This window comes from Silurus aristotelis (genome assembly GCF_946808225.1).
Source record: "Silurus aristotelis genome assembly, chromosome: 17".
Taxonomy (NCBI): Eukaryota; Metazoa; Chordata; class Actinopteri; order Siluriformes; family Siluridae; genus Silurus; species Silurus aristotelis.
The window spans coordinates 3,628,985-3,652,582 of record NC_139590.1 but is presented as its reverse complement, the minus strand read 5'-3'; the positions used below and the strand labels follow the sequence as shown (position 1 = coordinate 3,652,582).

The following is a 23,598-nucleotide window of genomic DNA, read 5'->3' as shown; positions in this document are numbered from 1 at the left end:
GTATATATTTATATGATTTAATATATATGTGTGTGTGTGTGTGTGTGTGTGTGTGTGTGTGTGTGTGTGACCAGCGCACTTACACACTGGTCGCTTGTCTCGGGTATGAACTCTCCCTCACTGTTAATGCTGGTGTAGGATCCCTGGCGCGCGATTCGCTGCTGTCGCTCCGGAACGTAGCCAGGAGGAGGAGAGCTCCGCCCTGTGTTCTGAGAACCTAAAAGTGGGCGGCAAAATTTTATTGGCTTGCTAGCAGCGTAGCTATGGTTACAAGCAAGGATATATAAATACTAATAATGGATGCTTATCAGAAAGCGTGCTGAATTAAACACAAAAGAAAAATCTGTCAATGTGATACGAGCACTGAGCAATACGATGGTATATCAGTATAGTGCTTTTAGTGTACGATTGGTAATGCTGTAGCGCTCCAAAAAAAGAGATACTACAAATGGCACTTCACCTCAGACTAGAGGTCGACCATTTAATCAGTTTTGCCTATTAATCGGCTCTCATAGTCGATTGATGGAACTATCAGCTTTCAACAAAAATCCATACCGGTAGTTTTTCCGGCTTCCGACATTACGACAGTGGCCACTAGAGGCGCATCGCTGACGCCACGTGCTGTTTGTTTTCACACGTGAGACAATATATTATATTTCTTTATTAATTACATATCAACTGTCTATCCACTATCAGTCGACCTCTACCTCAGGTCACAGTAAGGCGTAATGTTGCTTGATTGGATAAAATAAAACGGCAGTTTTGCTCATTGTACTGTTTGTAAGAGCAATTGTATATATATATATATAAAAATGTCCAGACCTTCCACTTTATCTTCATTGCAAAATCCTCCCTTAGCTTAAATACCAGCTTAACACACTCTCTGGATTCTGACAGCTTGTTTCTTCAAATAATTCAGATGAAATATTTTGTTATGCATCTTATAAAACTTTCAAAATTAGTTTTTCACTAGTTGGAAGATTTCTTTCTTGTGATCGAGTTCATCCCCAGAGCAGTTCAATAGGATTTAGGTGCAGTGACTGGGCGGGACGTTCCATGATAGACATCACTCCAGACGACTGTCTGCTCTCTAAATAACACTTACAGAGTTCGGACGTATTCGTCGCTCCGGCTCATGAGTACCGATGAGTATGGAATGGTTGCCATGTTGGTTCCTTTCACCCGGTATAAGTCTCAAACCTTCCCTGCTCCGAAACAACCTCAAACCAATAAGCTTCCACCTCCATGTTTAACTGTGGCTGTGAGGCAGTCTGTAACTTCTTCTCTCCTGTTCTCCATCTTACACAAGTTCTTCTGTTAGAGCAGGGGTGTCAAACTTAATTGCACAGGGGGACAAATCTCCAGGTCATGGGCCGAACAGGATTAACACAATAAAAACTAAATGTTTTTTTTTTTTACATAAATATGAATAAAAACAGGAATATTATTCCAGAATAAATAAACTTCAACTTTAAATAACTTTCAATATTTTGCTCCCCATAAAAATATCTCCTGTCGAAATTATACAAGTTGAAATATGAACCTGCTGCGAAAAAACCCTGAATAAAAAAAAAAATTGTGCTTTTAAGTAAACGTTATAATAAACGAATCAAAACAGTCTTTGCTCTTGTGCCATTAAGAAAATATAAACTTTAAATAACTTTAAATATTTTGCTCTCCATAAAAATATCTCCTGTCAAACACAAGGCGTCTCACAGCTTCATCATGCAGCTCTTCAGAAACTCTCCCTCAGTAAATAACCGGCTGATGTGACTCTGATTTCTCCTCTGCTTTCACAGCAGTTTCACATTGTGATTTTGCTCTAGTGAAAAACATCTGCTGAAATGTCAGATTCTTCCTTAACTCTTCTTCTTTCTGTATCTTCTGCTCTGCATTCAGGTTTTTTAGCTTCAACTGATGTTTTGTATCGTAGTCCCATCTTAGATCCAATTCCTTTATTACAGCCACATTCGCTCCACAACCGGCAGTGTCAGTAAACATCTACTCAGAATCCAATCGGTTTTGAAAGGCTCTGTTTTCAGAATCCACTTTTCTCTTCACCACTGTGAGGGGCTTCACAATAACTGTACAATAGGGTTAAATATATCAACAGAAGCTCGACTTGATTGATGCTGGAATGTTCCCAGGTAGTCTAGCGTTCGGTAAGGCAGCTGAAGCGCTGCATTATGGGATCTGTAGTTTTTGTTATCAGCGCTTCATATCGCCGGGACATTAATAACAATAATAATAGATCTTTATAAAATCAACTTGCGGGCCGGATATAATTGTACATCGGGCTAGACGTGGCCCACGGCCTTTGAGTTTGACACACGTGTGTTAGAGCAAGAAACTTTAAATAACAGGTAGTATCATTTTATTTTGTTGTATTTATCCGCCACACCTTAAAGGGCGGTCCGTGAAAATATTGTCTGACGTTAAGCAGTGGCGCAAAAAAGGTTGGGGACATACAGCCATTATCATCAAAAAAGCTGCCAACAAATGTGAGTACACCCTCATTGATAACAGCTGTATGTGGCGTAACCATGCAGAGCCACACGTCCTATTCATCATGTTCATGTTTTTATCTGCTTGTCAGGACCTTACAAATTTGTGTATCTTGTATTAGAGCAGTTTAAAATTGGTGCTTTCTGTAAAATTCTCTCATACTGACCACTGGATGTTCAACATGGGCCTCATGGTAAAGAGTCTCTGAGGATTTAATATTTAGATTTGTTGCTCTCCATACAGAGGTTTTCCAAGACGGGTTCCATTTAGAACAGACCTCGCAAGGGTCCATCAAAGAGAACCCAAAAACAGTTAGCTGAATATGATCTGTCCAAGAGCATGAATTACTGGAACTAAGTCCTGTGGTCTGATGAGACTAATATAAACTTGTTTGGCTCAGATGGTGTTCAGCACGTGTGGTGACGCCCTGGTGAGGAGAACCAAGAAAATTGTGTCTTGCCTACAGTCAGGCATGGTGGTGGCAGCATCATGGTCTAGAGCTGCGATTCGTTGAGGAAAACATGGATTCCAACATGTACTGTGACATTCTGAAGCAGAACATGATGCCCTCTCTTTAGAAACTGTGCGGAACAGCAGTTTTCCAACATGATAACAAATTATCCTTTATTATCCTTTATTATGACATCACGGAGCTGCTGGATGTTAGACACATGAAGCTTCTCCACCTTCTGCTTGAGGCTCCACAGGATGTCATAATAAAGGAGTGGAAGAGGATCCCAGCAACAATCTGTGCAGCTCTGGTGATTTTCTGCCCAGGAGGATTAAAGCAGTGAAACATAACAATGGTACTCACACAAAATATTCACACTTTGGACACAATTTTGACGTTCACTTAGTATGTACTCACTTTTGATGGCAGTTATTTTGACATAATGGCTGTATATATTTTTTACTTCTTTGGGCTGCTCCCATTAGGGGTCGCCATAGCGGATTATCCGTCCCCATAACCCCCTGTCCTCTACATCTGCATCTTTCAAACCGGCATGTCTTCCCTCAACATATCCAAAAACCTCCTCCTTGGCCTCCTCTTTTCCTCCATTCTGGCAGCTCCATCCTCAGCATTCTTCTTACTATGTACCCCTATGTCCCTCCTGTGCACATGTCCAAACCATCTTCTCTCACCTTGTCTCTAAAATGTCCTACAATCCTGTCCATCCTCGACACTCCCAATGAAAATCTCAGCATCTTCATCTCTGCTACTTTTAGTTCCAGCTCCTGTCTTGTACTCAATGCCACTGTCTCTGTCTATATTTATATATATGTATCTGTATACTTAATGTGGGGGCTAATGCACTTGTTAAATAGCTCACTACCATTATAAGGACCGAGCCAGGAATCATGAACGCATGGACACCTAACTGTGCTTTTCACATTGTGACAATTCAAATACTGAAAGCCTGCAGGGAGCCAACACAAATATTCCGCGATATCCCTGATTGATAAATAATACTAAGTGGTTTACTCAATTCGTTATCGGGATCGCTCCCATTACCGACGAGTGCACGTGTTTGTCCTGCCAAAGTATCGCTGCTTTCTTAAGTCTCTGGTTGGAACGTGTGTTTGTCGTAAGCCGCCTCTGCTGTTTCCCTTATCGTCCCAGAGAGCGATCCTGTGGGCTCTTGACACGAAAGGCACTTTTTGAACGAACACTGCTGCAGTGTATTGACCTTCGAAGGCCAGGTTTTAAATGTTAGCCAAAAGCGCATGATGTAATAATCCTGCGTTTTAGTGTAACAGCTGTCTACATCAGCGTGAAAATACCCGCTGTGTTGTTTAAGAAAATCTGCTGGGACGAGAGATCAGAGTGCAACTCCGCTGCCAGAGTCTCGGATTCATTAGACTGAAGGCAGACATAAACAAAAACTCCTCCAGATGCGAAAGCTCGAAGAAGTCCTGCTTCTCTGCACGCCTGACAAGCTGAAAGAACCCTTCCCCCTTCTGTTACACACACACACACACACACACACACACAAAACCAGAGCTGCTCGGTCGACTAATAGTGTCTCACAATCTGATTGGCCGGATGCCAGCAGGCCATTGTGCAGCAGCTAGTGATGGTGAACAGGAAAAGGATGAGGACCCACTGCTCACGAAGGAAGTCGAAGAAACAACAGACACAGAATGGGAGAGAGTGAGAGAGAGAGTGAGTGAAAGCACGAGAGGGAGAAAAAGAGATATTGAGAAAAAGAGTGAAAGAAGCGAAGGAAGAAACCCGGTACAAAAAAAAGAGAAATCCGGAGCGAAAATCTGAGAGCCGTGACACCGGAGAGTGGCGCGAGGGGGCCTTCCTGTTCCTCGTTAGTCTTTCCTCTTTCTGGAGAGCTGCCTGCGTACGTGAGCTCCACTGTAAACACCAGACACGTATGCTTCATACGTTACGCTATTATCCGAACAGTAACGGGATGAAAGCAGAAACTATTATTTTTTTTTCTTCCTGAATTAAAGAAACTTCACAAAACAGGAAACTACAAAGAATTATTAACACACTTCATCTTTGACACAAGTATTTTTCTGTATTGTGTATTTAAATGACGCTCGGTCGAATTAAACGTGTACGTTTTATATGATGGAGTTACAGTTACAGGCATAGATCGAGTCTCGCTCCACTTGGCTGCTCTTCAGGCACCTCACAGCAATAAGACAGCATCAAATACAGAAACACGTTTAGGTAACACGGGTAGTCCCTGAGTCACGATGACCCCAACGTAATTTGAAAATATGCTTGGGACTTGGCCTCGCCTACACAGGAGTCTTAAAGAATGGATATCAGTATGGGATAGTATACTGTCATTTGTTAATAATGGAACAAAGGACAGTACGTAATTAAGAAAACAGAGCAATCTACACTAAAGTAATGTATAAACTTTACTACAACTATATGTGTGTATATTTATATGGTTCCTTCCGTTCATCACCCAATCAGCCCGCAGTGTTCATGCAGGACAATACTCCATGTCCCACAGCAAAACGGGTAAAGCAGTTCCTTGAAACTGAAAACATTGAAATAATGACATGGCCTGCACAGTCCTGATCTCAACCCAATAGAGAACCTCTGGAAAATCCTTGGTGACAAAGTTATGGCCAAGAAACCCACTACAGTCACTGAACTGTGGAGGAGACTGGAAGAAGAGTGGACCAAAATCACACCAGAGCAGTGTGAGAGTCTAGTGCTGTCCTGTGGCTGCAGATGTGCTGAAGTTATTCAGAGCAGAAGCCTGTACACGTCCTACTAATTGCTGACTGTTGTAACCTTCAGAAAATTGTGTTGTAATCTTTTTCCATGCTACAGTCATTATTGTTCTCTAATTTTGATCAGTGTGTTTTCCGCAAAATAATGTTTTTTTTTTTTTAAATGCCTTAGTTATTTTGTGGAAAAGGTGTTCTGGTAGCATGGTATAGACAGGACAAAAACTCCTCCAACTGTTGAGCAGTGAAGATCACATTATTTCAGAAGTCCTAATTGTTTATATATTGTTCTCTAATTTTGATCTCCAGTATATATATATATATATATATATATATATATATATATATATATATATATATATATATATATATATATAAATATCCGTCATGCACTCCTCAACATGCAGCTACTAAAAGCTTTAAAATGTCTAAATTAAAGATAATTAAACTCAATGCTTTTGCAATTTTTAAGTACAACGTTTATACATAAATACCATGAATTAGAGTTTATTTCATAGTTATTATAAGCAAAACATCAAATAATTTTTTAATATGATTAATAGAAAAAAAAAAACGTCAGATTAATCTATCTATCTATCTATCTATCTATCTGTCTGTCTGTCTGTCTGTCTGTCCGTCTGTCCGTCTGTCCGTCCGTCCGTCCGTCCGTCCGTCCGTCCGTCCGTCCGTCCGTCCGTCCGTCCGTCCGTCCGTCCGTCCGTCCGTCCGTCCGTCCACTAACCTACCTACCTATCTATCTGTCTATTTTTTCAATGCATGTTTCAGGAGCAGTTTTTGAGCACCTCCTCTGTACTGTATCCTGTACATTCACGCCATCAATCCTTGAGCTCTAAACTCACATGTAAACCTTCCTGTACGTGGTTCTCCATTGCAGAGGAACTGAAAAAGTCGTTGTTTCGAGACGGAAGAAAAAAACATGACTGAAGTACACTCGCTCGCCTTCAGTAGCCTCTTATGACACGTGCATGCTCGATGTTTAGATACTGCATACTCACTGGTGGACGGGTGGCGTCCCCTGGTCTCGGCCGCCTGATACGCCGTGCTCACGTCCCCCATGGACTGTGAGGCTTTGATTCGAACCTGCTTGCAGCCAGAGTGATGTGTTGAGGACGAGACCTGGAGTAAACACACAAACACACACACAATTAACACTTGTTAGGAATTCAGGAAAGCTTGTTTCATGTGTGTGTGTGTGTGTGTGTGTGTGTGTGTGTGTGTGTGTGTGTGTGTTACTCACATTGCTGTGCTCTTCTGCCAGCAGCAGGATCTTTATGCTCTTCATGTTCGAGCTGCGGTCCAGCAGGTCAATAGCTTTGTTCAAGTCGTCCTGGCCATGCAGCGGGATTGACATCTACAGACACACACACACACACACACACACACACACACACACACACACACACACACATTCAATTATCTACACATATCCGTAGCGAAATTTGTCAGACCAGGGCTTTCGGTTTGGTACACTTGTTTACCGAGTGCAATCATTTTTACTGTGTTGCCTCAGGAACGTATAAAGTGGCGGACCGCAAGTTTGTTTAGTCTCTGCCTCGCACTTGAGCGCAGTGTCACCGTTTTTTATTATTATTATTATTATTATTATTAATAAACTTGAAAACATACAATGGCAGTGCTGGAAATACGATTTGTAGTGTGACATAAAACTTTTGTTTTGCGATTTTTTAAATTGCTGCCACTTTTTACGACAGTCAATCGATTTTCTGTCCAGCTTGAATAATTTCTTTTAAAAGGAGAAACTCGTGACAATTCCATATATCAAGGCATTGAATGAATGAATAAAGGATGGAAGGAAAAAAGATATTTGTTAAAGTCTGCTGAAATAAGTAGAACAGTTAACTAGATAATATCTTTAGAAAATAAGATATTAAAGGTACAAAAGGTACAAAAAAGGGATGTTGCATTATTTTAATTTACTCTATTGAATTTGAATATATTTTTATTTGTATAAAAATATTATTTTATATATTATGTAGCCAAACAGGAATTTTATGTAACGTAGTTTTAAAAATGTAAACTGCTAATGTTCACCAATGTTAACAATAATAACCTGCGTTAAGAAATATGTTTTGCATTTGCATTACCGTACCGAAATCGAACGAAACCGCGATTTAAAAACCGAGGTACCGAACTGTGAATTTGGTGTACCGTTATTGTGTGAGACTGGATTAGTACCTCGTTGTTCATATATTGCAGGTCCAACTGCTGCCCGAAGACAGTCTTGACCTTTTGCTGGACTTCCTCGAACTGCACAGGCCGACTGAACATCAGTATCCTACACACACACACACACACACACACACACACACACACACACACACACACACACACACACACACAAAGTTGCACACCTAGCATAGCTGTGGTTTCTCCTGGCACCTATAAACAAACCGCAGTCTTTTCCTTTTCCGCTCGGAGTCGATCTAGGGAATGTCTGAGCCTTGGTGTGTGTGTGTGTGTGTGTGTGTGTGTGTGTGTGTGTGTGTGTGTGTGTGTATGTGTATGCATACCAAGCTTGTCACACTCACCTTCTCTCTCCGCAGAACTCGAACTTGATTCGGACATCGTCCTGGAGGAAACAAACAGGACTGGTGACTACGGAATCAGTCAGAGGTCAAGGAAATGCGTGTGTGTGTGTGTGTGTGTGTGTGTGTGTGTGTGTGTGTGTGTGTAAGAAAAAGAGATACATACCTGTCTGTTAGCCGTGTTAGCAGTGCTAGCAGGCTTGGCTTTGGCCGTGTCGTAAGTGGGCACGGGCTGCCGCCTGGTCATCTGTAGTGCCACCAGGTCCTTCATTATGGAATGGAGAGCCTGTCTCTCATCTACAGAAAGAATTAGGAGTAATGTTCTTTTAATGCTCTTCTGTTACTCAGGAAGTAGTTCAAGTCCTCGAAAGCGTTTTATTCCGTACATACAATATACGAATAAAAGTATCTCAACACCTGACTTTTCCAACCATATGTGGTTCTTTCCCAAAGTTAAAGACGCACAGTTGTATAGGACGACCTGAACCTTCTCCGAAGATCTAATGAAGATACGAGGTGGTATCAAAAAGTTTTTAGACTCGCTCTGTTTACTTTATTTATCTACGTTTACACACGATCACCTTCAAAATACTCCCCTCACTCAGCAATGCAGCGCCCCCAGTGTTCCTGCTGCTTCTGGAACGGAAGTCTTCTTTTCGAAGCGTGTCAAGCACCTTCTGTGATTCGCACCGGATCTCTGCAATGGTGTCAAAATAGCGACCTTTGAGCTCATCTTCGAGAAAAAGGCCAAGTCCGCAAGAGCCAAATCTGGCGAGTGGAGTGTGTGCGGAAGCGAGATTGTGTGATGAAAATCACGTGTGAGGAGAGTTCAGTGACAGGGTTCCGCACGTGGTCAGCTCCCAATGTACACGGGAAGATGTATTTTGGATCGCTGACTTATAAAGGTGGGTGCTCCCTGTGACTGTGCGTGCAGCCTTGTGCGTGTTACAAACTAGTTGTGAAACCTTTTGATACCACCAGGTGTCAACAAACCTTTGTCCATAAAGTGTAAACAATTAGGATTTCAGGTATAATAAAGCATTAAACACTTACATACACACACACACACACACACACACACACACACACACACACACACACACACACACACACACAAACACATACAGTGGGCCATCTGCCAGTTTAACAGAGCCTGTATGCTGGACAGATATGTTTGATCCCGAGATCACGGTTTTCGTGTTTGAAGTGTGAGAGCGAGATGTCTTGGCTTTGCTCACTCAAGGAAGGAAAATAGTCCCACTGTGTAGCTTGGACCGACTTCACACACCTTCAGAAACAGAGAAAGAAAGACAGAGAGAAAGAGAGAGAGAGAGAGAACCCGGAGGAGCCTCCTCTACCATGTGCAAACCTGCGGCTTGGACCAGCGCTCATTACACAGGCAACATGACAAGTGTGTGTGTGTGTGTGTGTGTGTGTGTGTGTGTGTGTGTGTGTGTGTGTGTGTGTGTGTGTGTGAAGCTCTTTCAGCACTTCAGGGCTTTGCAAAGCCAGCATTAAGTGTCCTGCACTTATTCACGTTCTTTCTCTGTTTTTTTTACTCAGAATTCCTTAAGGTCACATACCTGCACATTCAATAAGCTACAGCAGAACATTAACTAGATGGTTTACCTCAGGTATGTTTTCCAAGTAAAGGGAACTTACTCATTTTGGCAGCCTGTGTGTGGATGTGTGTGCGTCCTCTTCTGAACTCGGAGGTGAAGTCTTCACACACTCGGACTTTTGACACCACCAATTAACAGCCTGAGAGTAGAAACATGCAGTGTTTATAGAGAGGGCTAAGCTCAAACATTCACATGGTATGAGGTAAAAAAAAAAAAAAACCTGTTCACAGCTGTCAATGTACTTTATAAACCAGTAATGACAACTGAAAAATCATTAAATGCATTAAATGTGTTTTCTGTGCATTTATTTAGCACTAAATCATAGGTCCTAAAGTGGCAAAAAAAAAAGCTAACAAGAAGCCTAGAAAGGATAGCAATAAGGCTACGAGCAAAATAGCTGCTATGTACAAAATTCCTAGAACGACGATCATGACAATGGTGAAAAATAAGAAAGCCTTTAAAGCAGCAAGTGTTTTATATTCAGTATCTGACGTTAAAAAAAATCATTGTACAATTTGCCAAGTTAAATTTGAAATTATAAGAAACCTTTATGCATTTTCTTTATTCCTTATACAGTAGTATAAAGTACAGAAATGCATAAAAAAAAAAACCTCGTTCGGTACTCATCAGTTTCAGCGTTCAGTTCGGACTGCTAAGGAAGCTAGTAGTTCTGCCTAAATTCGACCTGAAATCCAAGACTTTTTTTTTACGCTAAATGAATTGTCGTTATACGTTTAAAATAAAAAGCCATCGGATGCGAAGCAACTCAAACAAATAATGCTGAAAATGTAAAATGTTATTCTGATGGACTACGGTGGCCGCCCATATCAGAATGTCTGAGCAACATCAGCGAAGAACTGGATGTGTTGTTCCAGGCTCTAGGGCTGTAGTGGTGTTGCGTACGCATGGTTAATCACTGAGACATTCAATAACCTTTTTGAAAATTTGGTAGTTCTCGACCCCTTTGTTGTCTGATATATGACACAAACCATATCAATCACTTTGGACTCCTCAAGTCCTTGTTTCTCAACTGCACTAAATCTGTGGCTGGGAACTTTTGCTACATCTATAGTTCATTGCATTGCAAATTCTGCTGTCACTCCTAGCGTTTCTCCAATGTTATCAGCCAGGACACACAGAATGCCACCAAGTTGCCGAACAGAACTTGCCAGTACAGCAGCCTATTTTCGACCCAGAGTACCACCTTTCCATTTTTTTACAAAGACATCAGTTCACGATAAAACAAAGACATTATGTAGTGGCTAAACCGGTATGCCTAATCAGTAGCTTGGTGACCGTTAACCCTATAGTGTGTATGTGAACATTGTGGGAGTCGAAGTTCTTGGCTGCCAGCCTTTAAAGAGAAGAGGAATTCCTTCTCTATTTGTCACGCTTCTTACATAAGTCACAGCACAGTGAAAGTGTCTCAATTTTATCCCAGCACGTGGCTTTGCTTCTGGAGGTGATAACTCCGTGAGGTGCTAGGTTGCTGATTGGAAGTTCGGGGGTTTAAGCCCTTTACCAATCTGTCTCTCTTGGGGCCCCTAAGTGAAAGACCCCAGCTTCCTGGGGTGGTGTATCGTGGCTGGCCCTGTGCTCTGACCCCAGCGTCCTTCCAAGAATTTTACTGTGCTGTGTGTACATGTGAAGTGTATAACGTACATTTCTTTCTTTTCTTTTTCATTAATGGCATATTAGCAGTGGAACCTCTTAACCTTCTGATCAGGAACCCCAGAGCCATAATTACTAAGTGTCCACCACAAAATTACTAGTCTTAGCAGAAGATAGTTTTGATGCATTGACCCCTATTGTGGTTGATTAACACAGTGATACAGTAACAGCACAATTAGTACAAAAACTGCACAGGACCATAACAGTTAGTGCACAGGCAACCTAAAGATTCCAGCAAAAAACCTACAACCTGGAGCCTGGAGAGTAATCACAATCATAAAATTTTAATAAATAGCTCACAAATATGTTTTCCTGACCAGAGACCAGAGATTATTAATCGAATGTACCCACGGGTCTGGATTCTCAGACGGACAGCAATTAAGCCAAACTGAGGCCTGAATCTTGGCCGAAGTCTCGTCCATTGTAAGATGTATGAGTCAGCAAGTTAAGTCTCCGGGAACTTCCAACGAACCCGGCCCGTTTAAATCGTGCACATCTGTTCTGTTGCCTTGTGAAATTCTTACTTGGAGATATGTGAACCCAAAGGGACATCCCAGTCATATGGTCCACTTTTTATGTGCATGTGTTCGGTTTTCCATAGCTGCTTTAGCTATTCCAGAGCATAGGGTCGTTGTGAGAAAGTGTACACACAGATGTGTGTGTCAGGCTAAGCAGCATCTGGACTGGAATTTAATGGAAACCTGAGTTTTGCTGGCACGGATTAAAGCGTGCTACTATTCATCCACCCGGAGAAAAATATGCAGGGAAATATTTGCCATTTGCAGACGCTGTCAGCGTTCAGTAAAGCTGTAAATCACTCACAAACTGAGCGCAATGCACATTAAACTTTGCGCATGAAAGCAGGACACACCATCATTAGGAATATAAAGGGCAAAATCCAGATGCAATTCCTGGAGTTCCATCATCTAACCATATTGCAAAAGTCATTGTACAGTTTACTGTTGATTCCATGTGCTGCAAACTTATTTCTGATAGTTCCTTCGATTCTCAGATGATGGTCGTTTTATGGGAAATCGTAGCCCTACGATTAAGATGGTGGACTTCTGATCGGAAGGTCAGCTCCATCCAAGTCATCGGAGAGTTCAAATCCCAGCATTACCAAGCTCCATACAATTTTGTTTTAAACCAACTACCTGCATGTCTTCCCTCACCACATCCATAAACCTCCTTCTTCATCTTCCTCTTTTCCTCCTTTCTCAGCAGTCTCCTACCGATGTACACTATGTCCCTTCTCTGTACATGTCCAAACCATCTCAATCAGGTCTCACCTTGTCCCCAAAATGTCCTACATGCACTGTTACACTAATAAACTCGTTTCTCATCCTGTCCATCGTCGTTACTCCTAATGAAAATCTCAGCATCTTCAGCTCTGCTACCTCCAGCTCCACCTCCTGTCTTTTACTCAATGCCACTGTCGCTAAACCATACAACATCACAGGTCTCACCAGTCTTATAAACTTTCCCTTTCACTCTCACAGATACTCTTCTATCACAAATCACTCCTGCTGTCACTCTTCTCCACCCACTCCACCCTGCCTGCACTCTTTTCTTCACTTCTCTAACACACTCTCCATTACTTTGCACTGTTGACCCCAGATACCTAAACTCATCCATCGTCTCCACCTCTTCTCCCTGCAACCGCACCACTCCACTGTCCTCTCTTTCATTCACACACATGTACTCTGTCTTACTCCTAATAACTTTCATTCCTCTTCTCTCTAGCGCGTACCTGCACCTCTCCAGGCTCTTCTCAACCTGCTCACTACTCTCACCACAAATCACAATATCATCGGCAAGCATCATAGTCCAGAAAGACTCTTGTCTGACCTCGTCCGTCAACCTGTCCATCACCACTGCAAACAAGAAAGGGCTCAGAGCTGATCTTTGATGCAGTCCAACCTCCACCTTGAACCAGTCTGTCGTTCCTACTGCACACTTCACTGCTGTCACACTGTCCTCATACATGTCCTGCACCACCCTCACATACTTCTCTGACACACCAGACTTCCTCATACAATACTACAACTCCTCTCTCTCCACCCTGTCGTATGCTTTCTCTAAATCCACAAACACACAATGCAACTCCTTCTGACCTTCTCTATACTTCTCCATCAACAAGCAAATAATGCGTCTGTGATGCTCTTCCTTGGCATAAAACCATACTGTTGCTCACAGATGAACACCTCTTCCATCAGCCTGGCTTCCACTATTCTTACCCATAACTTCATTGTGTGACTGATCAACTTAATTCCCCTGTAATTACTGCAGGTCTGTACATCTCCCTTATTCTTAAAGATCAGTACCAGCAGACTCCTTCTCCATTCCTCAGGCATCTTCTCACCTTCCAACATCCTGTTAAACAATCTGGTTAAAAACTCCACTGCATCTCTCCTAAACATCTCCATGCTTCTAATGGTATGTCATCTGGTCCAACCGACTTTCCACTTTTCATCCTCTTAATCGCTGCTCTCACTTCCTTCTTACTAATTCTATCCACTTCCTGCTTCACCAACTCCACATCATCCAACATTCTCTCTTTTACTCATTTTCATTCTCAATTTATTTCATTTTCTTCATTTATCAGTCCAGGTAAAATACTACTGGACTTTAGCACAAAAATAAAAAACTATGGTATGAATTTTTGCTCCAAACTGATAGTTCCAACAATCAACTATCGGTGCCAATTAATCAGCAAAACCGATTAATCGGACCACCTATTGTCATCAGCCCATTGTGTTCATTGTGTAAAAGCAAAACATATCTATTTTCTGTCAAATGGCATAATGATAATCTCTGATGAGCTTTGGTAAACTCTAGGGCTGCAACAACTAATCGATAAAATCGTCAATAATCGTTAAATAAATTTGATGTCAATTAATTCCATTATCGATTAGTTGGGCTGCTCAAGTTTCGGGTTAACGTGACAGGAAGATAACGTGGCCGCTTGCGAAATGGCCGAGAGTACAGGGTCAACCGGCAGCAGGAAAACGTGTGCGTCCAAAGTCACGGATGAAGAAAAAACATCAGCACAATGAGCAAAAACTTCTAATCATGTGAAAATGGTGTAGTTTAATACAGTGCTAATGTGTAAACTGTTTGCTAACTGTTTTTTTGTTTACAAAAACTGTTTGTTTTCTTACTTCGGGACAGTTGCACTGGATCTGTTCTCTTGTAACTCGGGAACATCGGGGTTGCGCGATCAGCTCACTCGTGACAGTGATGGATTCAATTAAATCAAACACTAAACCTTTAAGCAGCAAATAACAGCAGCAGTAAATTAGTCACTGTTGTGGTTTTCAGCGAATGTATATTTTTCCTTTAATCAGGCCTGTTAGCTTGCTGCGTTTCTCCATTCTCTTTTCAAACGTGCGGCTTTACTACGTTCAAACGCTTGTTAACAATGTTCGTATATTTACGAAGCACATATTGAATTATTATACAAAATTTAAATCATTATATATTCTAGATGTTTAAATCTTCACAACTGAACAAAATGTCTGTGTAAATTTTTTTTTTAAACAAAAGTTGTCTTGTATGTTATATTAATTATATTTTTAAGCATGGTTTGCAACTGGCCATCTGCAATTATCATTAAAAAAACATTTTATTTACACAAATTGCTTCACCTTGCATACTCAAATGCTTTTTTGTTTCTTTTTTTTACAGAAACAACCCAGCATTAATGAAATTGTTCAGTGGAGAAATCCCCCACGCACTTCTCTGAAGATAGTTTAACTTCATATGTGGCTTATGCATTTTTTTTTATACATTTTTATACATAAATTCCCTGAAAGAGCTTCGGAAAAAATAAATAAATAAATAATAATAATAAAAAAATATATATATATATATATATATATATATATATATATATATATATATATATATATATATATATATTTATTTATTTATTAAAATAAAAATAATCGTCAGATTACCTCAGGTTAGCTCCACCCCGAGCCGCTAGTAGGCTAGTAGGAGTTTTTGTGCAATCTGGACTGTTAACAGCAGCCATTTAAATTTCCAAAAAATACCAATCGAACAGGTACTGTCAATATTTGCAGTTTTTATGAAGACAGATGTTTGCTTCACCACTTCCAGGTCCCCACTGAGGCGCTAAAGAAACATCATAGCAAAAATCACGACCACCCAAATGGACACACACACACACACAAGTCACAGATTTCTGTCATCCAGACTTCTACTAGTATAGATGGCTATTCAGAAATATCTCCATCTGCCCCAAACAGCAGACTCCCAGAGTTTACCTCAACAGTAACAACGTAAGCAATGAACTAGAATCGAGTATTCTAACGATTATTCCATCGATTCAAATAATAGAACAATCAAATCATTTGCCGGTGAATGTTTGTAATCGAGTTACAAACAATGAGCACAGTGTGTTTTGTCTGTGAGGGAAGATCTGAAAACACACAAGCATCTCATTAGTGATGTGATTTATATAAACCCTTCGGTTTTTTTATCTTCCTAATACATTCATCACATTACTTCCTCACACTCCTTCCTTTGATTCCTGTTCTTTTCTTTCCTTCAGCTGCATACTTTCTTCTCTCTGGGGCCGACCACAGACCACAAACATAAGCAGCATGTCCGATTTATTCCAGTCCTCACTGTCTGAGAGGAACCGTGTAGGCCTTTAATGCACCATTATGGAATTCGTCCTGAAAAAAAAAAAGGGATTCATGTCGTATGCAGTCGTTTGGCAGAGGCTTTACGGGAGTGACTTACGAGTAAGGTGGAGTCAAATCCAAGCACCGAGCCAAGCGGTTCAAAAGTGGCAGCTTACTGCTGAAGCCAATGGTGGTTTTGAGTTGCCAAGCTGCCACTTCTGGGCCCTTGAGCAAGGCTCTTAGCTCTCAATGCCTCAATATAAATTGGATAACTATATATGGTACTAGATAAGAGGGGTGGTAGGCCAATGGGTAAGGCATTGGACATTGGAGTAGAAAGGCATGAGTTCAAATCCCAGGAATACCAAGCTGCCTCTTTTGGGCTCTTAAACAAGGCACTTATTTTTGAACTGTTCAACATAAATGGGATAAATACAGGTGGTACTGGATAAGGGGACGTGCCAAATGGAAATGGCAACTTAGTGGTTAAGGCATTGGACATTGTATTGGAAGGTCATGTGTTCAAATCCCAGACAAAACTAAGCTGCCACTTCTGGGCCCTTGAACAAGGCACTTAACCCTCAAGTCACTCTAATTTAGGGTGTGTGCAAAATGGCACAAGAATAAGACTAAGGTTTTCTGAACTCACAACCATCCAGTAACAAGAACACAATGATTACCAGTAAAGAACCAGTGCTTAGCCATGCACTTCAGTAAATTTGAGCTTTGATGCTTAGTTGCCAATTACTCCATCACTGCTACTCAATAACCATGTTGTAATCCGTGTAATCACAGATGTTGCAACGTCCCGAATTGTCGGAAGTGTGACTGCTTGAGTAACGAGAGTCCTTTTCAAACGACTGTTTATCAGAGGTTGTTCTCTTTAATGCCTCTCGCTGTCCGACTTTTATCTTTCACCTCTTTCTTTTATACCGAACCCCGTTGTTGCCTAATGTCTTACTAAATTACAGTGTTATCATGATGTTTTATTATACTTTTACTTTTCTTTTCGGCTTCTCCCGTTAGGGGTCGCCACAGCGGATCCTCCGCACATTTGATTTGGCACATGTTTTAAGCTGGATGCCCTTCCTAACGCAACCCTCCCCAATTTATCCGGGCTTGGGACCGGCACTAAGAGTGGCTGGGGATGGTTCCCTGACCGGGAATCGAACCCGGGTCGCAGCGGTGGGAGCGCTGCATCTTAACCACTAGACCACCAGGGGACCTAGATGTTTTATTATACACTCTAAGGAAAAAACCATGTCCGCACAACAATGCCGTGTTTTTAGTCTCGTTTTAAGGAGCCGGAAGGTTAATAAGCGGCAGGTGGAAATGTCGCAGATGCACTGCGTTTTCAAGACGTTTCGGTGTGGACGAGCAACTTTTGCAAAACAACTGAAACGCTTTTGAGGTGGTAGCTTAGTGGTTAAAGCATTGGAATTTAAGATTTGAAGGTCATGAGTTTAAATCCCAGCCACACCAAGCTGCCACTCTTGGGCCCCTGAGCAAGTCCCTCAATCCTTTAGACGCTCAGTTGTATGAATTAAATACATTTTAAGTCGCTCTGAATTACAGCATCTGCCAAATGTCGTTAATGTAAAACGAAAGTGTTTTTAGACGAAAAATGCTGATTTGAAATTTATCCGGATTACTGTAGACTAGGACTGTAGCTATCGTTTAGTTTAGTAATCGAGTGCTCTAACGATTATTCCTTCGATTAATCGAGTAATCGTTTTTTAAAGAGCGTTTTTAAGAAAGTACTTTTTCTTTGTTAAAGAACGACACTAAATATACAAGAGAAAATAAGACGGGTCTCTTTAAATGAACAAAAATTGCTTTCCTTTTTTAGAAATATTTACATTATTATTGCTAAAATTGTATACAAGTATATCTGTGAAAACTAAACACATTTAGTGCATTTAATTGCCATATTACATCAAAATCATCAATAAAAATACAAAAAAAATCTTGAGTCGATATCACGAGTTTTCACAGGTTTCTAAGGACATGTCCACACTGATATGTTATCATTTGAAAACATTTATTCTCTCTGTTCTGATCTTCCATCCACACTGAGACGCCGTTTATAGAAAACGCTCTCCAAAGGTAACAAATCTGAAAATGCCACGGAGGCTTTCGAATACGATGATGCATTTTAGTCATGTGACCAATTCAGCCAAGATGGTGGACAACAGCAGCAGTTGTTTCGACTGCTCTACGTGTTTTTCGACGGCCTTGTTAAAGATTAATGTCAGTTTGTACACACTCCAGATCGATTTCCTTCAAAGAAAACGGAAGAATGTTTAGCGGCAGAAATGGAGGACAAAATTCTACAAAATGTGCATCTGTTTTTTATAATGTTCCTGTTATAATTTTTATCACAAGACTCTTTACTTAATCAACTCAGTTTATGTAAAAATACTCTCACTTTCAGCACACTGATCTATTAATAGAATGATATTAAACACTGATTAATATATATTCAAATTATCATGAACCCGAAAACTACTTCAGAGAAATAGGGCAAATAAGTCCACAAGTGTTGTGGTGAGTTCGAATCAGAAGTTTCACCATTATTTGTTCCTCTCTAAATGTTGCTGCTTGCTGTTGAACTGATGCTGAACTGTATGTTGGTGATCAGTAGATACACCAAGCGCCAATCAAAACAAGTTCAAAACGGAGCAACGAATTACATTTACTTCCCCATTGTCCACCACTGGTCATGTACGATTCGACAATCAAAACAAAAAACTTTATCTTTTATATTTTTTGAGACATGTGCATGTTGTTTCTATGCAACAAACTCGATAAAAGGCAAAAACACACAAGAACTGAACAGTGAATGAGTGGAAGAAAGTTTTGTAGACAGATGAACACAAATGAGATATTTCTTGCGCTAACAGAGGAACTGATATAAGACAGAGAACAGAAGAGAAGATGTTAGCAGACCACACCCACACAGTCCAACATAGAGGATGAAGCGTAACGGGTTGAGGTTGTTTTAGAACAAGGAAAACTGTTTTGGAACCTTATTCCGGAAAGTGAAAGGACTCCTGAACCAACATGGCAACCATTCCATACTTTACCACCATTCAATTCCGTCTGGACTGAGGCTAATTGAAACGGCGAATACGTTCAAACTCTGTAAGTGTTATTTAGAGAGCAGACAGTCATCTGGAGTAATGTCTATCATGAAACGTCCTGCCCAGTCACCGCACCTAAATCCTATTGAACTTCTCTGGGATGAACTCGATCACAGGAAAGAAATCTCCCAACTAGTGAAGAACATCTTCGATGAGTTTTACAGGAGGCACAGCAACGTATTTCCGCTCAGTGTTTGGAGAAACGAACTGTCTGGATGCTAAGAGTGTGTAAAGCTGTAGGATTTTTCAATGAAAACAAAGTGGAACATCTGGACATTTATATATTTGTTTGGTCAAAGTCAAACCTCATATGGTTAAATGCAAAGCCTTGAAGTGTACTTATCTCTTATTCTGAGAGAAGGTGGGATCAGTGGAGCAGTGCTGGAGGATCTCAGACAGTGTGGTGCAGTGCGAGGTGTGATGAGGTCTCTGAGGTAAGATGGTGCTGGTACATTTTTGGCTCTGTAGGCAACCATCAGTGTTTTGAATCGGATACGTGCAGCTACTGGAAGCCAGCGGAGAGCTTCAGTAGTCCAGTCTTGAATTGACAAGAGACTGAATAAGCACCTGGGCAGCCTGTGTGGACAGAAATGGTCGAATCCTTGGGATGTTGTAGAGAAGAAATCGACAAGAACGAGCCACATTAGCAACATGTGAGGAGAAGGACAGTTGATTGTCCATAGTTACCCCAAGGATGTGAGCAGTGGCTGAAGGGAAAAGCAAAAAGTCATTAAGAGTTATTCGGAGATCTTGACCTGGAGATGAATCACCTGACAGTTCAGTGAATATGCAAATCACTTGTAGATGTTCATCCGAGAATTTCCAAACGCGCTTTAGCCACGCAGAGATTTAGAAATCATAGCAGCCAATGGCCGATACATGATGCCAAATTTCTCTTCTAGCCCCCCCCCCCTTATAAAATCTAATACTCAATTAATAAGTCGTGAAACAAAAAATTGTTTAAATGAAACATTTATTGAGCAACACAAGCCTCTCCAGTCAGTGCACTTGTTAGCAGGTTTTGGTACCCGAGTCTACCTGTAGACCCGAGTCTAGCCTAAACTAACAGTACAGTTCTAAATGTTACTCACATGCTGTTCTTATTCTTTCTCCGAAAGCATATATAACCAAGGAAATATATATGGCTCGATTAAGAGCTAACAATCGGCTGTCTGGGAATGTCGTTGGGGGTTTTGAGCGTCGATCAGCTTTAGTTTTTTTCCACAGCGTTGGCTAAAGTCAAAGGCTTCAGCCGTTTTCCGGTCGATTCTCCATGTCGTATCAGAGTACGAGCTCGTCAGAGAGAAAGAGAACTCCGATTGGCTTAGCTTAGCGAACGAGCGGATGAGAAATACATGGAAAACGTTTATTTCATTCTTGCTCGCTTTGCAAATTAGTGAAAAGAAAAAAAAAAAAAAAAAAAGCTAGAGGAATCCGTTAGAAATGATAGCGGCAGATGTAAATGCTGCTTGCTTTGGATATTTACAATTGTAGCTTTTCCAGTTTCCCTGTTACGATGCCAAATACAGACTACTGCCACCTGTTGGTATGAGAAAGTTATGTTCTCTTGCGCAAACGCACAATTTGCTGTGTCAAATGCGCCCGGCTTAATAGTAAGCCGAATTTGCCGCACAACCAGCCGATCAGTCGTCCTCGAACAGAAACAACCCTGCTGATTGTTTTCCTGGACTTTTGTATGAGCGTGAACATATTCGTGTCGACGCAGTCGTCTGCAACAAATCTCCATTTTTCCTGTCACAGCTAATACGTCAAAATGTTTTTCTTTCTTAGTGTTTAGTCTACAGAGACTTGTTCATGCTACATATGGTAACGTACAGACGCTATATGGCACAAGGTTCACTCAGACTTCCTGATAAAAATGCTTGCTAATGCTCACCAAACCCTTGAGGTGACCTGTTCAAATCATCACTCCAGCTTCAGACCAGGAAAAGGCAATCAAAGGTTACAGGCTGCTCTACAGCAGATGGCTTGCTATGCAGAAAATCGTAATGGGTTACAGGGAGGACCAGCAGGTGCGGTAAACATGACCTTCACTCACATGTTACTAATGACAAAAACGACAAAAAAAATAAATAAAAGGCAAAAAATAAATGGAGGCAGTCCTGTAATGATGCGTCTTTCATCAGGTGATGTGTTGATCTTTCAGCTTTTTGACCTAAAAGCTTTGGCTTTCGATCTGTTCCAGGAATTTCCGTCTGAATGAACGGAACAATTATCGTACGAGCGACATTAGTAAGCGCGACGTAGGGGGAGAGTAAACACGTCTACCTCCTCAAAACGGCCTTCAAAGACATTTTTGAGCAAATTCAGTCCTTCGAGTTCTGCCAAATAGTTCGACCGACTAAATATAGGAGCGTTGCTTGGTTTTCGTTAGTCACCGCAGTTTGTGATGTCTTTCCTTTCGGCTTAATGAGAGCAGAAGCCTAAATGCACAAATGGTTCGGTTTAGTTTGGCTAAAAATAAAAAAAATATCTGTTGTTTTTTTGTTTTTTTTTAGAGACAAAATACACATGAAATCCGTGAAGGAAAAAGAAGTGTTCTGGTATTCAGAATATGTGGAACGCAATTCTCCCTAATTTTCCATTATGTCACGCTGTGTTAGACTAAAACCAGTAACTTCCCATGTCCACACACAAAGAAGAACTCAGTAACTCAGGTTCCTCAAGCCTTAGTTCAAACCAACATGGCTGCCCACAGCCTCAGCAGTCAACAGGCAAACCTAATGGCTTTTTCAATCTATTTGGTACACAGTTCACTGCTTTGAGGAGCCAAACATACGTCGCTTATTGCTCAGGTGTTGCTATCAAAAGTGTTTTTTTGTTTACGTTTTCAACATTTGTTTGTTTGTTTATGAAGCTTTAATTTTACGTTAGCTTCACGGCTATAAACGTGACAGACACGGGGTAATCGTCAAATCCGTTACATTTAAATGACTATATAAGAAATTCCATTTTCACATGAGACAAAAAAAACTAGAAAACACATTCAGGTGATACATTATAAAAGATCCCTCGTAAACACGTTTTTGAGTAAAGTTACAGTCCAAAAAGATGTAGAGTTTTCAACATACGAACGTCCATATCGGTGTCATTTCAAGGTCCACAACAGTGAGAGCATATCTCTACCCATCAGACCTACTGATTTTTTTATATTTTTCCACATTGTTCTCTTGAATTCTCTCCATTTTACACCGAAGATTCAAGGAAAATCGTGCAATCTATAAAACATTATTATCTTAAGGTTTTACAGCATCTGTCTTTTAAACACTGAATTATTTAAGCAAAAATGACAAATCAGATCTGTATCAGGTATCAAAAAAAATTTTTCAAAACAGTCCTTCAGACCTTAAAATACACAGTCTTATATGGTTGTTTACTGTTACCACAAAGTTAAAGGCACGCAATTATGAGGGACGTCTTCGGATGTGTAAGCACGAAACTTTCCTTTCACTTGAACTATGAGACCCAGACCTGTTCCAACATGATGGTACGTGAAGATCTTTTTTTACATGGGTTGGAGTGAAGATCTGCTGTTTGGATGTATGTGAATGCTGACTGCACCCGAGTGCTCCTCACCTCACCCACATCAGAACCTGACTTTACTAACACCCATGTGGCTAAATAAAATCTCACAAATCTCCACCTTCCCAGAAGAGTGGAGGATACTGTAACGGAAAATGGAGACTAAATGCGGAATGGGATGTTAAAAGAACACGTGCAAATCTCAAAAAATTAGGTGTTCACAAACTTTTTTTTATATGCCGTACATCAGGGCTGAAACGATTTGAGTAACTCCATTACAAAAATGAATCGAGGCAAGTTTGGTCCATTTACCTACACAAAGCACTGTGTTTCCCACGAACGATTATTACTGACAATATAAATACATACGTGAGAATAATAATGAGTGTCATTAAAGAAAGACTTTTTGAACGCAACTGTATTTGCATTTTGATGTAATATGGCTATTAAACGCACTAAATTGGGGTTTCGTTTTCACTGATATTCTTAAATGCAGTTTCAACAATAAAAATGTACATTTTTCTAAAACATAAAAAAAAAAAAAAAAAAAATCATTTTTATATTAGTTTCTCAAATTAATTTTTAAGAGACCCATCTATTTTTTTCTTTTATATTTAGTTTTGCTGTTTAATAAAGAAAAACTACTTTTTAACCAATTACTTGATTAATCAAGGGAATAATCGTTAGA

At 40.6% G+C, this 23,598-nt stretch overlaps 1 protein-coding gene and 1 long non-coding RNA gene across 2 annotated transcripts in view; both read right to left on the bottom strand.

Annotated features, from left to right (window-relative positions):
* The window catches only part of map3k3 (mitogen-activated protein kinase kinase kinase 3), a 34,775-nt gene that overhangs the window by 7,485 nt on the left and 3,692 nt on the right, over positions 1 to 23,598 (bottom strand). Inside the window, exons 2-8 of the mRNA XM_083566932.1 lie at positions 9,942 to 10,040; positions 8,446 to 8,576; positions 8,283 to 8,323; positions 7,930 to 8,029; positions 6,971 to 7,084; positions 6,729 to 6,849; positions 84 to 217 (exon numbers count right to left, since the gene is read on the bottom strand). Of these exons, the coding sequence (XP_083423058.1) occupies positions 84 to 217; positions 6,729 to 6,849; positions 6,971 to 7,084; positions 7,930 to 8,029; positions 8,283 to 8,323; positions 8,446 to 8,576; positions 9,942 to 9,945 (645 nt within the window). The 5' untranslated portion in view covers positions 9,946 to 10,040. The remainder of the gene's footprint in view (positions 1 to 83; positions 218 to 6,728; positions 6,850 to 6,970; positions 7,085 to 7,929; positions 8,030 to 8,282; positions 8,324 to 8,445; positions 8,577 to 9,941; positions 10,041 to 23,598) is intronic.
* LOC310740457 lies at positions 11,569 to 15,428 on the bottom strand. The gene is made up of 2 exons (XR_014537659.1): positions 14,221 to 15,428; positions 11,569 to 14,164 (listed from the first exon to the last, which is right to left on the bottom strand). It is a non-coding gene; the product is annotated as an uncharacterized lncRNA (long non-coding RNA).